This window comes from Penaeus vannamei, chromosome 23, assembly GCF_042767895.1.
Source record: "Penaeus vannamei isolate JL-2024 chromosome 23, ASM4276789v1, whole genome shotgun sequence".
NCBI classification, from domain to species: Eukaryota; Metazoa; Arthropoda; class Malacostraca; order Decapoda; family Penaeidae; genus Penaeus; species Penaeus vannamei.
The window spans coordinates 1,094,258-1,106,757 of record NC_091571.1 but is presented as its reverse complement, the minus strand read 5'-3'; the positions used below and the strand labels follow the sequence as shown (position 1 = coordinate 1,106,757).

The window sequence follows — 12,500 nt, the reverse complement described above, 5'->3', positions numbered from 1 at the left end:
TCTTTTTTATCACTGTTATCCTTTCTCATCCTTTTCCCTCTCACTTATTTTTCGCTTCCTTGTTTATATTTCCTTCATTTCTGTTTTCTTTTATCTATTTTCTTTCTTTTTTCTTCCTCTCATCTTCCTACTAATTCCATTTTCTTTCCTTCTCTTAATATCTCCCTTGCTTCATCCTCTTTTCCTTTCCTCTACTTCATCTATCTCTCCGTTCCTCTTCCCTTCTTCCTTGCTTCCTCACCTTTATTTTCCTCTACCTTCCTACTTCCTTTTTCACAACTCTACCATGGAAGTAAATTTGACCAATATTTTCCAAATATTTATATAAATGTGAAAAATATACCAATCAAAAATCAATTACTCCAATCATTGATTATATGATAATATACTAAAGGATTTAGCTCATCTTGTCTATTATTACCAATGAATAATTATGATTAAAGTAATTAAATAAGTAAATAATTAAGTAATTAAATAATGCATAATGGAGCTATCTGTCACTCATCGATTATAAGTTTACTGAATAATTTGATATTTAATTTCCTCCAAAAACAAATGGAGAAATGGATAGATAGATAGATAGAGAGGGTTGAGATTAGACAGAGAGGTGGTTAGATAGATAGATGACAAAGATAAAGAAAGAGAGACAGAGAAGAAAGCAAGAAGAAGAGAGATGAAGGCAAAAGAGAACGGGAAAATAAAAAGAGATAGAAAGAGAATGAGAAAACAAAAACAGAGAGAAATGGACGCATAAAGAGAGATGACTGCACAGATAGGAAGATAAAGAGTAGGAAAAACAGATAAGCAAAAGGAGAAAAGACCAAATGAGAAAAAAACAAACGAAAACAAACAGAAAAAACAAAAACAAAAACAAACATACAAATAAAAAACGAAAACAAACAAAAACAAACAAACAAACAAACGAAAACAAACAAAAATAAACAAGAACACCCAAAGACAAACAAACAAAAGAGCCAAGAACAAGAACAAGGACAAGGACACAGCGGGGTTCTGGCCACCGAGGAGACGCCCCAAGGGAGAGCGATGGGCGCCCACTTCCCCGAAGAGATGGGCGGATGGGCGGCGTCCGTCTGGGCCAGCGAAGGGTCAGAGACTCGTGAAGACGCCCACAAGTCAGTGGCGACGGGCGGTGGGTGTTTAAGAAAGAAGGAAAGAAAGAAGACGGAGGAAAGAATTGAGGGAGAAGAAAAAGAAGAAAAACAAAAAAGAGAGACAGAGAAGAGAAAAAAGAGAGAGACAGAGAAGAGAAAAAAAAGAAGAGAGATGAAGGCTAAAGAGAACAGGGAAATAAAAAGAGATAAAAAGAGAAAGAGAAAATAGAGACAGAGAGAGAAAGACTAGAAAGACTACACAGACAGGAAGAAAAGGAGAAGGAAAAACAGATAAACAAAAGGAGAAAAGACGAAATGAGCAAAAAACAGACAAAAACAAACAACAAAAACACAGACAAACAAAACAAAAAACGAAAAAAACAGAAAAAAACAAAAACAAAAACAAACAAATAAAAAAACGAAAAACAAACAAAAACAAACAGAAAAAAAACAAAACCAAAAAACAAACAAAAAACAAACAAAAACAAACAAGAACACCCAAAGACAAACCAACAAAAGAGCCAAGGACAAGGACAAGGACAAGGGCAAAGCGGGGTTCTGGCCACCGAGGAGACGCCCCAAGGGAGAGCGATGGGCGCCCACTTCCCCGAAGAGATGGGCGGATGGGCGGCGTCCGTCTGGGCCAGCGAAGGGTCAGAGACTCGAGAAGACGCCCACGAGTCAGTGGCGACGGGCGGTGGGTATTTAAGAAAGAAGGAAAGAAAGAAGATGGAGGAAAGAATTGAGGAAGAAGAAGAAGAAGAAAAACAAAAAAGAGAGACAGAGAAGAGAAAAAAAAGAGAAGAGAGACAGAGAAGAAAAAAGAAGAAGAGAGATGAAGGTAAAAGAGAACGGGGAAATAAAAGGAGATAAAAAGAGAAAGAGAAAATAGAGACAGAGAGAAAAAGACTAGAAAGACTACACAGACAGGAAGAAAAGGAGAAGGAAAAACTGATAAACAAAAGGAGAAAAGACCAGATGAGCCAAAAACAGACGAAAACAAACAGAAGAAAAACACAAAGACAAACAAGCAAAAAACAGACAAAAACAAACAGAAAAACAAAAACAAACAAACAAGAAAAAACGAAAACAAACAAATATAAACAAGAACACCCAAAGACAAACCAACAAAAGAGCCAAGAACAAGAACAAGGACAAGGACACAGCGGGGTTCTGGCCACCGAGGAGACGCCCCAAGGGAGAGCGATGGGCGCCCACTTCCCCGAAGAGATGGGCGGATGGGCGGCGTCCGTCTGGGCCAGCGAAGGGTCAGAGACTCGAGAAGACGCCCACAAGTCAGTGGCGACGGGCGTTGGGTATGTAAGAAAGAAGAAAAGAAAGGAGATGGAGGAAAGAATTGAGGAAGAAGAAGAAGAAGAAAAACAAAAAAGAGAGACAGAGAAGAGAAAAAAGAGAGAGACAGAGAAGAGAAAAAAAAGAAGAGAGATGAAGGCAAAAGAGAACAGCGAAATAAAAGGAGATAAAAAGAGAAAGAGAAAATAGAGACAGAGAGAAAAAGACTACAAAGACTACACAGACAGGAAGAAAAGGAGAAGGAAAAACTGATAAACAAAAGGAGAAAAGACCAGATGAGCCAAAAACAGACGAAAACAAACAGAACAAAAACACAAAGACAAACAACAAAAAATACAAAAACAAACAGAAAAACAAAAACAAACAAAAATCAAAAACGAAAACAAACAAAAATAAACAAGAACACCCAAAGACAAACCAACAAAAGAGCCAAGAACAAGAACAAGGACAAGGACACAGCGGGGTTCTGGCCACCGAGGAGACGCCCCAAGGGAGAGCGATGGGCGCCCACTTCCCCGAAGAGATGGGCGGATGGGCGGCGTCCGTCTGGGCCAGCGAAGGGTCAGAGACTCGAGAAGACGCCCACAAGTCAGTGGCGACGGGCGGTGGGTGTTTAAGAAAGAAGAAAAGAAAGAAGATGGAGGAAAGAATTAAGGAAGAAGAAGAAGAAAATAAGCGGGTGAGAGAGAGAGAGAGAGAGAGAGAGAGAGAGAGAGAGAAAATAAAAGAGAGACAGAGAAGAGAAAAAAGAGAGACAGAGAAGAGAAAAAAAGAGACAGAGAAGAGAAAAAAAGAGAGACACAGAAGAGAAAAAAAGAGACAGAGAAGAGAAAAAAAGAACAGAGATGCACGCAAAAGAGAACAGGAAATAAAAAGAGATAAAAAGAGAAAGAGAAAATAGAGACAGAGAGAGAAAGACTAAAAAGACTACACAAACAGGAAGAAAAGGAGAAGGAAAAACTGATAAACGAAAGGAGAAAAGACGAAATGAGAAAAAAACAAACGAAAACAAACAGAACAAAAACAAAAACACAAAAGCAAAAAACAAAACGAAAACAAACAGAAAAAAAACAAAAATAAACAAAAACAAAAAACAAACAAACGAAAACAAACAAAAATAAACAAGAACACACAAGCACAAACCAACAAAAGAGCCAAGAACAAGGACAAGGACAAGGACACAGCGGGGTTCTGGCCACCGAGGAGACGCCCCAAGGGAGAGCGATGGGCGCCCACTTCCCCGAAGAGATGGGCGGATGGGCGGCGTCCGTCTGGGCCAGCGAAGGGTCAGAGACTCGAGAAGACGCCCACGAGTCAGTGGCGACGGGCGGTGGGTATTTAAGAAAGAAGAAAAGAAAGAAGATGGAGGAAAGAATTGAGGGAGAAGAAGAAGAAGAAAAACAAAAAAGAGAGACAGAGAAGAGAAAAAAGAGAGACAGAGAAGAGAAAAAAGAGAGACAGAAGATGAAAAAAGAGAGACAGAGAAGATGAAAAAAGGGAGACAGAGAAGAGAAAAAGAGAGACAGAGAAGAGAAAAAAAGAGAGACAGAGAAGAAAAAAAAGAGAGACAGAGAAGAGAAAAAAGAGAGACAGAGAAGAGAAAAAAAGAGAGACAGAGAAGAGAAAAAAGTGAAAAAAAGAAGAGAGATGAAGGCAAAAGAGAACAGGGAAATAAAAGGAGATAAAAAGAGAAAGAGAAAATAGAGACAGAGAGAAAAAGACTAGAAAGACTACACAGACAGGAAGAAAAGGAGAAGGAAAAACTGATAAACAAAAGGAGAAAAGACCAGATGAGCCAAAAACAGACGAAAACAAACAGAAGAAAAACACAAAGACAAACAAGCAAAAAACAGACAAAAACAAACAGAAAAACAAAAACAAACAAACAAGAAAAAACGAAAACAAACAAATAAACAAGAACACGCAAACACAAACAAACAAAAGAGCCAAGAACAAGAACAAGGACAAGGACACAGCGGGGTTCTGGCCACCGAGGAGACGCCCCAAGGGAGAGCGATGGGCGCCCACTTCCCCGAAGAGATGGGCGGATGGGCGGCGTCCGTCTGGGCCAGCGAAGGGTCAGAGACTCGAGAAGACGCCCACGAGTCAGTGGCGACGGGCGGTGGGTATTTAAGAAAGAAGAAAAGAAAGAAGATGGAGGAAAGAATTGAGGAAGAAGAAGAAGAAGAAAAACAAAAAAGAGAGACAGAGAAGAGAAAAAAAAGAGAGACAGAGAAGAGAAAAAAAAGAAAGAAAGATGAAGGCAAAAGAGAACAGGGAAATAAAAAAAGATAAAAAGAGAAAGAGAAAATAGAGAAAGAGAGAGAAAAACTAGAAAGACTACACAAACAGGAAGAAAAGGAGAAGGAAAAACAGATAAACAAAAAGGAGAAAAGACCAAATGAGCAAAAAAAAAACATACGAAAACAAACAGAACAAAAACACAAAGACAAACAACAAAAAATACAAAAAGAAACAAAAAAACAAAAACAAACAAAAACAAACAAAAACAAACAAAAATCAAAAACGAAAACAAACAAAAATAAACAAGAACACCCAAAGACAAACCAACAAAAGAGCCAAGAACAAGAACAAGGACAAGGACACAGCGGGGTTCTGGCCACCGAGGAGACGCCCCAAGGGAGAGCGATGGGCGCCCACTTCCCCGAAGAGATGGGCGGATGGGCGGCGTCCGTCTGGGCCAGCGAAGGGTCAGAGACTCGAGAAGACGCCCACAAGTCAGTGGCGACGGGCGTTGGGTATTTAAGAAAGAAGGAAAGAAAGAAGATGGAGGAAAGAATTGAGGGAGAAGAAGAAGAAGAAAAACAAAAAAGAGAGACAGAGAAGAGAAAAAAGAGAGACAGAGAAGAGAAAAAAGAGAGACAGAAGATGAAAAAAGAGAGACAGAGAAGATGAAAAAAGAGAGACAGAGAAGAAAAAAAGAGAGACAGAGAAGAGAAAAAAAAAGAGACAGAGAAGAAAAAAAAGAGAGACAGAGAAGAGAAAAAGAGAGACAGAGAAAGAGAAAAAGAGAGACAGAGAAAGCGAAAAAAGTGAAAAAAGAGAGATGAAGGCAAAAGAGAACAGGGAAATAAAAGGAGATAAAAGAAAGAGAAAATAGAGACAGAGAGAAAAAGACTAGAAAGACTACACAGACAGGAAGAAAAGGAGAAGGAAAAACTGATAAACAAAAGGAGAAAAGACCAGATGAGCCAAAAACAGACGAAAACAAACAGAACAAAAACACAAAGACAAACAAGCAAAAAAACAGACAAAAACAAACAGAAAAACAAAAACAAACAAACAAGAAAAAAACGAAAACAAACAAATAAACAAGAACACGCAAACACAAACAAACAAAAGAGCCAAGAACAAGAACAAGGACAAGGACACAGCAGGGTTCACAGCCACCGAGGAGACGCCCCAAGGAGAGCGACAGGGCGCCCACTTCCCCGAAGAGATGGGCGGATGGGCGGCCTCCGCCTGGCCCAGCGAAGGGTCAGAGACTCGAGAAGACGCCCACAAGTCAGTGGCGACGGGCGTTGGGTATTTAAGAAAGAAGGAAAGAAAGAAGATGGAGGAAAGAATTGAGGGAGAAGAAGAAGAAGAAAAACAAAAAGAGAGACAGAGAAGAGAAAAAGAGAGACAGAGAAGAGAAAAAAGAGAGACAGAAGATGAAAAAGAGAGACAGAAGATGAAAAAAGAGAGACAGAGAAGAAAAAAGAGAGACAGAGAAGAGAAAAAAGAGAGACAGAGAAGAAAAAAAAGAGAGACAGAAGAGAGAAAAAGAGAGACAGAGAAGAGAAAAAAAGAGACAGAGAAGAAAAAAGTGAAAAAAAGAAGAGAGATGAAGGCAAAAGAGAACAGGGAAATAAAAGGAGATAAAAAGAGAAGAGAAAATAAGAGACAGAGAGAAAAAGACTAGAAAGACTACACAGACAGGAAGAAAGGAGAAGAGAAAAACTGATAAACAAAAGGAGAAAAAAGACCAGATGAGCCAGAAACAGACGAAAACAAACAGAACAAAAACACAAAGACAAACAAGCAAAAACAGACAAAGAAACAAACAGAAAGAAACAAAAACAAACAAACAAGAAAAACGAAAACAAACAAATAAACAAGAACACGCAAACACAAACAAACAAAAGAGCCAAGAACAAGAACAAGGACAAGGACACAGGGGTTCTGGCCACCGAGGGAGACATGAGGGAGGCGATGGGCGCCCACTTCCCCGAAGAGATGGGCGGATGGGCGGCGTCCGTCTGGGCCAGCGAAGGGTCAGAGACTCGAGAAGACGCCCACAAGTCAGTGGCGACGGGCGTTGGGTATGTAAGAAAGAAGAAAAGAAAGGAGATGGAGGAAAGAATTGAGGAAGAAGAAGAAGAAGAAGAAAATAAGCGCTTGTTTACGGATATCTGTGGGTTTTATTTTTTAAACAGAAAGAGAGAGAGAGAGAGAGAGAGAGAGAGAGAGAGAGAGAGAGAGAGAGAGAGAGAGAGAGAGAGAGAGAGAGAGAGAGAGAGAGAGAAAGAGAGAGAGAGAGAGAGAGAGAGAGAGAGAGAGAGAGAGAGAGAGAGAGAGAGAGAGAGAGAGAGAGAGAGAGAGAGAGAGAGAGAGAGAGAGAGAGAGAGAGAGAGAGAGAGAGAGAGAGAGAGAGAGAGAAAGAGAGAGAGAGAGAGAGAGAGAGAGAGAGAGAGAGAGAGAGAGAGAGAGAGAGAGAGAGAGAGAGAGAGAGAGAGAGAGAGAGAGAGAGAGAGAGAGAGAGAGAGAGAGAGAGAGAGAGAGAGAGAGAGAGAGAGAGAGAGAGAGAGAGAGAGAGAGAAAGAAAACAAACAGTGAAAGAGAGAGAAAGAAAGAAAGGGAGAGAGAGAAAAGAGAAAGAGAGAGAGGGGGGAAGACAAATTAACCGACAGAAAGTTCGGGTAAATGTTGGCACAACCACTGATCTGTCCGCTGAGAGGAAGAGATGACAAGGAAAGAGAAGGAGAGGGATAATTGAAGAAAATAACGAAAGACAATTAGAGACAAGAGGCCTACGTATATCTAACCATTATTTGGAGAAAGATAAACACCATTATTCCCTTTCAAAGTAAACACATCACACGAGATAGTTTGATAAGGAACAAATCGACTCAAAACCTGTTTATAACCTGAATGAAACTTTAAAGCTGTTGCATCTGTTCGTCTGTTCGCTCTCTCTCTCTTTCTCTCTCTCGATCGCTCTCCTCTTTCTTTCTCTCTCTCTCTCTCTCTTCCTCGCCCTCCCCCGCCCCTCTCTCTCTCTCGCTCTCTTTTTTCTTTCTCTCTCCTCTCTCTCTCTCTCGCTCACTCTCTCCCCCCTCTCTCTCTCTCTCTCTTTTTCTCTCTCTCTCGCTCCCCTCCCTCCCCGTTCCTCTCTCTCTCTTTCTCTCTCTCTCTCTCCCTTTCTCCTCTCTGTTCTCTCTCCTCCCTCCCCCCCTTTCTCTCTCTCTCTCTCTCTCTCTCTCTCTCTTTCGCTCCCTCCCCCCCTCTCTCTCTCACATTCTCTCTCTCTCTCGCTCGCTCCCTAATCCCGTGGTGTCCCAAGGCGCTGCTGGATTGGAATCTGTTTGCCAGAATCCCCTCGTGACAAGCAATTATTCACGCGCCGAGAGTTCCCGATTTGCATCTTCCTTCGACGTCAATTTTGGGGAAATATTTATCCGATTTGATAAGCTTCTGGTCGGATCTAGAGATGGGAAGGTTTTTTACGTGTGTCGGTCTTTAAATGAAGAGTGTGAAAGTGTTGCAAATGCTTGGGCTAATTAGGGTTCACGTGGACAGGTGAAGAAATCTGTGGAAACGTAGATAAAGACAGACATACAGAAGGAAAAAGATATGTACATATATAAGAACATACAAGTACTGACGTAAACACACACCCACACACACACGCAAACACACACACATAGACACACACACACACACACACATCAACAAACGCTAAACTTACACACACACACACACACACACACACGCACACACTTACACACACACATACACACACACACACACACACACACACACACACACACACACACACACACATCAACAAGCGCTAAACACACACACACACACACACGCACACACTTACACACACACACACACACACACACACACACACACACACACACTCACACACACACACATCAACAAACGCCAAACGTCCACACCCTACCTTCCACATGTACCATTTTCCACCAATACGAAGTTCATTGACCTCCTCACTGGATGATTTCCGCGAGAGAATGAATAGATAAATAGATAAAAAGAATGAAAATGCGAGCAGACGAACAGATACAACAGCTTTAAAGTTTCATTCAGAAGTTTTGGAACAGCCATCGTAAAACTACTTGGTGGGAAGCTTAGGGTTGGAAAATGGGAGAGGAAGAGAAAGGGAGGGAGAATAATAGAGAGAAAGGGAATGAAAGCGAGAGGGAGATAGAGATGGAGAAGGATAGGAAGAAGATGGAAAAGGTGGGGAGAGAGGGAGAGAGCAGGTGGGGGAGAGGGAGGGAGGGAGGGAGGGAGGGAGGGAGGGAGAGAGAGAGAGAGAGAGAGAGAGAGAGAGAGAGAGAGAGAGAGAGAGAGAGAGAGAGAGAGAGAGAGAGAGAGAGAGAGAGAGAGAGAAGGGAGGAAGAGAGAAAAAGATAGACAGACAGACAGATATATCTATAGACATATGCAGGTGGGTAGAAAGATTGATAGAAAGACAGAAGGAGAGAGAGAAAAAGAGGTAGATCAGTAATTCGTGTTTACATGTTTATCTTTCTGATTGCGTGTGTGTATAGGTGTTTATACGTGTTTGTTCCCTCGCCTGTAATCCCGTGTGTATGAATGTATCCGTGTATGTATGAGTGTGATTTTATTTACACTTGTATTTGTATGTGTGGAGCATGTTTGTACATCTGTGAGTAAACGTGTGCGTGCGTCCGTTTGTTTGTTTGTGTGTGAGTGCACGCACCTGGAAATTCCATCAATTAGCAAGCCAAAATGTTCTCTCTAAACATGATAGACAGGGTAATTATCGCAACACAAATTGAGATGATGGAGACTGATAAGTATGATGGAAATAATGCTGGAATTATGCCATCATGATTGTTATTACTTAGACAGACTGGAGCGGGGGAAATTATGAGAAAAAGGAGAGAAAATGATTGAACCCGAAAAGTTTTTTTAGTGTGATGTGGGAATTCCGATTTGTTAAGCTTATAGGTATACGTTTTATGCAATAGGGATATGAAATGGGTCACAGAGTCGAAAATGGCCTTTTATTTTATGTAAATTGATTAGTATGTGCGTGCGTGTGTGTGTGTGGAATCGAAAAAAAGTTTATCAATTATCGCTGTCACTATTCTTTTTATGAACATTATTATAACAAAGGATTAAAGTAAGAGAAAGAGAAGGGAGAGGAAGAGAGAGAGAGAGAGAGAGAGCGAGAGAGAGAGAGAGAGAGAGAGAGAGAGAGAGAGAGAGAGAGAGAGAGAGAGAGAGAGAGAGAGAGAGAGAGAGAGAGAGAGAGAGAGAGAGAGAGACAAAGAGGTAGTTACTGTAGATCGATAAATAAGACAAAGATAGATAGACAGAAATATAAACAGACAAACAGACTGACAGACAGACGGAGAAATAGATCGAATCACCCAATCAGACCTCCACAGAACCCCCCTTCCCCTCCCCCCTCCCCTCCCCCAACAATCGCCCAAGCACCTCCCCCTCCTCCCCCTCCTCTCCCTCCTCCTCTCCCTCCTCTCTTCCTCCTCCTCCTCCTCCTCCAAGAACCGAGAATCAACCGAACAGAACCGCGTAGAACCGAAATACCCGCATCCGGCCTGGCCTCCCGCCTCCCTCGCTCATCCGAATTAATTCCGCTCAACCGAATTACTGTCCCGGACGACCTGTTCGGTGAAAATGGGCGGTTGCGCTAACGATATCAATTATTCAGATGCTTTCCGGATGAAATCTTATCTGTAATGGAGAGTAACGGGGGGGGGAGATGGGGGGTTGGTGTGTGGATATGTGTGTGGATATGTGGATATTTGTGTGGATGTGTGTAGACATGTATGTGGATATTTGTGTGGATGTATGTAGACATGTATGTGGATGTATGTAGACATGTATGTGAATGCATGTGGATATTTGTGTGGATGTATGTAGACTTGTATGTGGCTGTATGTGGAAATTTGTGTGGATATGTGGATTTTGTGTGGATGTATATTTTTGTGAATGTGTGTAGTTATGTAGATACTTGTGGGGATGTGTGTGGATGTATGTGTGGATATTTGTGTGGATGTCTGTGGATATGTCTGGATATCTGTGTGGATATTTGTGTGGATGCGTGAGGATATGTCTGGACATGTGTGTGGATGTGTGTGGATATGTCTGGATATTTGTATGGATGCATGTAAGTGTGGATACGAATGTGTGTGCGCATGTGTGTGTATGTTTGTGGTTGTGTGGATATGAATGTGTATGTGGGTATTTATTGACGTGTGTCGGTGTGTTTAAGTGTGGATATAAATGTATGTGTACATATGTACGTGTGTAATGATTTATATGTATAGGTGTGGATATGAGTTTATCATGTGGATATATGTATGTGTAGATGTTCGTTTGAGCTTGTGTGTGCAGGTATGGGTAAGTGTGAGTGTTTGTTGGTATGTGTAAGTGCGGATATAGATGTGCATGTAGCGATATGTATATATGTGTAGGTGTTAGTGTGTTTCTTGTACGTAGGTATAACGTATATATCTGTGTGTGGATAAGTAAAAGCGGATAACAACTTCTTTCGTTGTATTATTATTATTATTATTATTATTATTATTATTATTATTATTATTATTATTATTATTATTATTATTATTATTATTATTATTATTATTATTATATTATATTATTATTATTATTATTATCATTCATGTTATTATTGCTGTTTTGACGACTAGTATCATTTTTATTCCTATTTCATATTCTTCCTTGTTTTTTACTTTTGCTATTGTCATTGTTATCATTGTTATTTTATCATCATTATTATTATTGTTGTTATAATTATCATTATCATTGTTTTTATCATTATCATTACTATTATCATTATCATTATCATTATTATTATTGTTGTTATAATTATCATTATCATTGATTTTATCATTCTCATTGCTATTATCATTATCATTATTATTATTGTTGTTTTAATTATCATTATCATTGTTTTTATCATTCTCATTATTATTGTTATCATTATTATCATTATCATTATCATTAACAATATCATGATCATTATCATTATTATCATTTGTATGGTTGTTGATATTGCTACGAATATTATGATTATGATTATCACTATCGTTATCATCGTTATCATCGTCAGTATTATTGTTTTCAGAATTATTATCATTATTGCTATTATCCTATGTATTGTTTGCATTATCATCACCATTGTATCAGTAATACTATTACTGTTGTTATCAGCATTACCGTTAATATGATTTTAGTGATTATCATTATTATTGTGATGATTATTGTTATTATCCTTATCACTTCTATCATTGTCATCTTTGTTATTATCATGATAGTTATTATTATTATTGTTGCCATTCCTCTTAACGTTATCGTCATCATAATTATTGTCATTATAATTATCATTGTTATTATCATTAATGTTAATGCTATCATTGTTATTATCATTATTGGAATTATTATTATTACTATTGTTATTATTACTATTATTATTATTATCTTTATCATTATTATTATTATTATCATTTTTATTACTATTACTATTTTCATTATTATTATTATTATTATTATTATTATTATTATTATTATTATTATTATTATTATTATTATTATTATTATTATTATTATTATTATTATCATCATCATAACTTATTACTTCTATCATTATTGTTATCAATGTAATTGTAGTTATCATTATCATCATCGTTATCAGTGTTATTATTAGCATTATTGTTATTATCATTATTATCATTATTATCATTATTTTTCTATTATTGTTATCTTTATTGTTATCATTAGCATCATTATCTTTTATCAACTTTA

At 39.0% G+C, this 12,500-nt stretch overlaps 1 protein-coding gene across 1 annotated transcript in view; it reads left to right on the top strand.

Moving 5' to 3' along the window:
* The first annotated feature begins 1,044 nt into the window (after nucleotides 1-1,044).
* LOC138866030 (uncharacterized) overlaps nucleotides 1,045-12,500 on the top strand; it is a 29,278-nt gene continuing 17,822 nt past the window's right edge. The window contains exons 1-9 of the mRNA XM_070137565.1: nucleotides 1,045-1,150; nucleotides 1,645-1,792; nucleotides 2,249-2,428; nucleotides 2,856-3,031; nucleotides 3,592-3,756; nucleotides 4,384-4,531; nucleotides 5,006-5,185; nucleotides 5,790-5,972; nucleotides 6,575-6,751. Coding sequence (XP_069993666.1) covers nucleotides 1,045-1,150; nucleotides 1,645-1,792; nucleotides 2,249-2,428; nucleotides 2,856-3,031; nucleotides 3,592-3,756; nucleotides 4,384-4,531; nucleotides 5,006-5,185; nucleotides 5,790-5,972; nucleotides 6,575-6,751 — 1,463 coding nt within the window. The remainder of the gene's footprint in view (nucleotides 1,151-1,644; nucleotides 1,793-2,248; nucleotides 2,429-2,855; nucleotides 3,032-3,591; nucleotides 3,757-4,383; nucleotides 4,532-5,005; nucleotides 5,186-5,789; nucleotides 5,973-6,574; nucleotides 6,752-12,500) is intronic.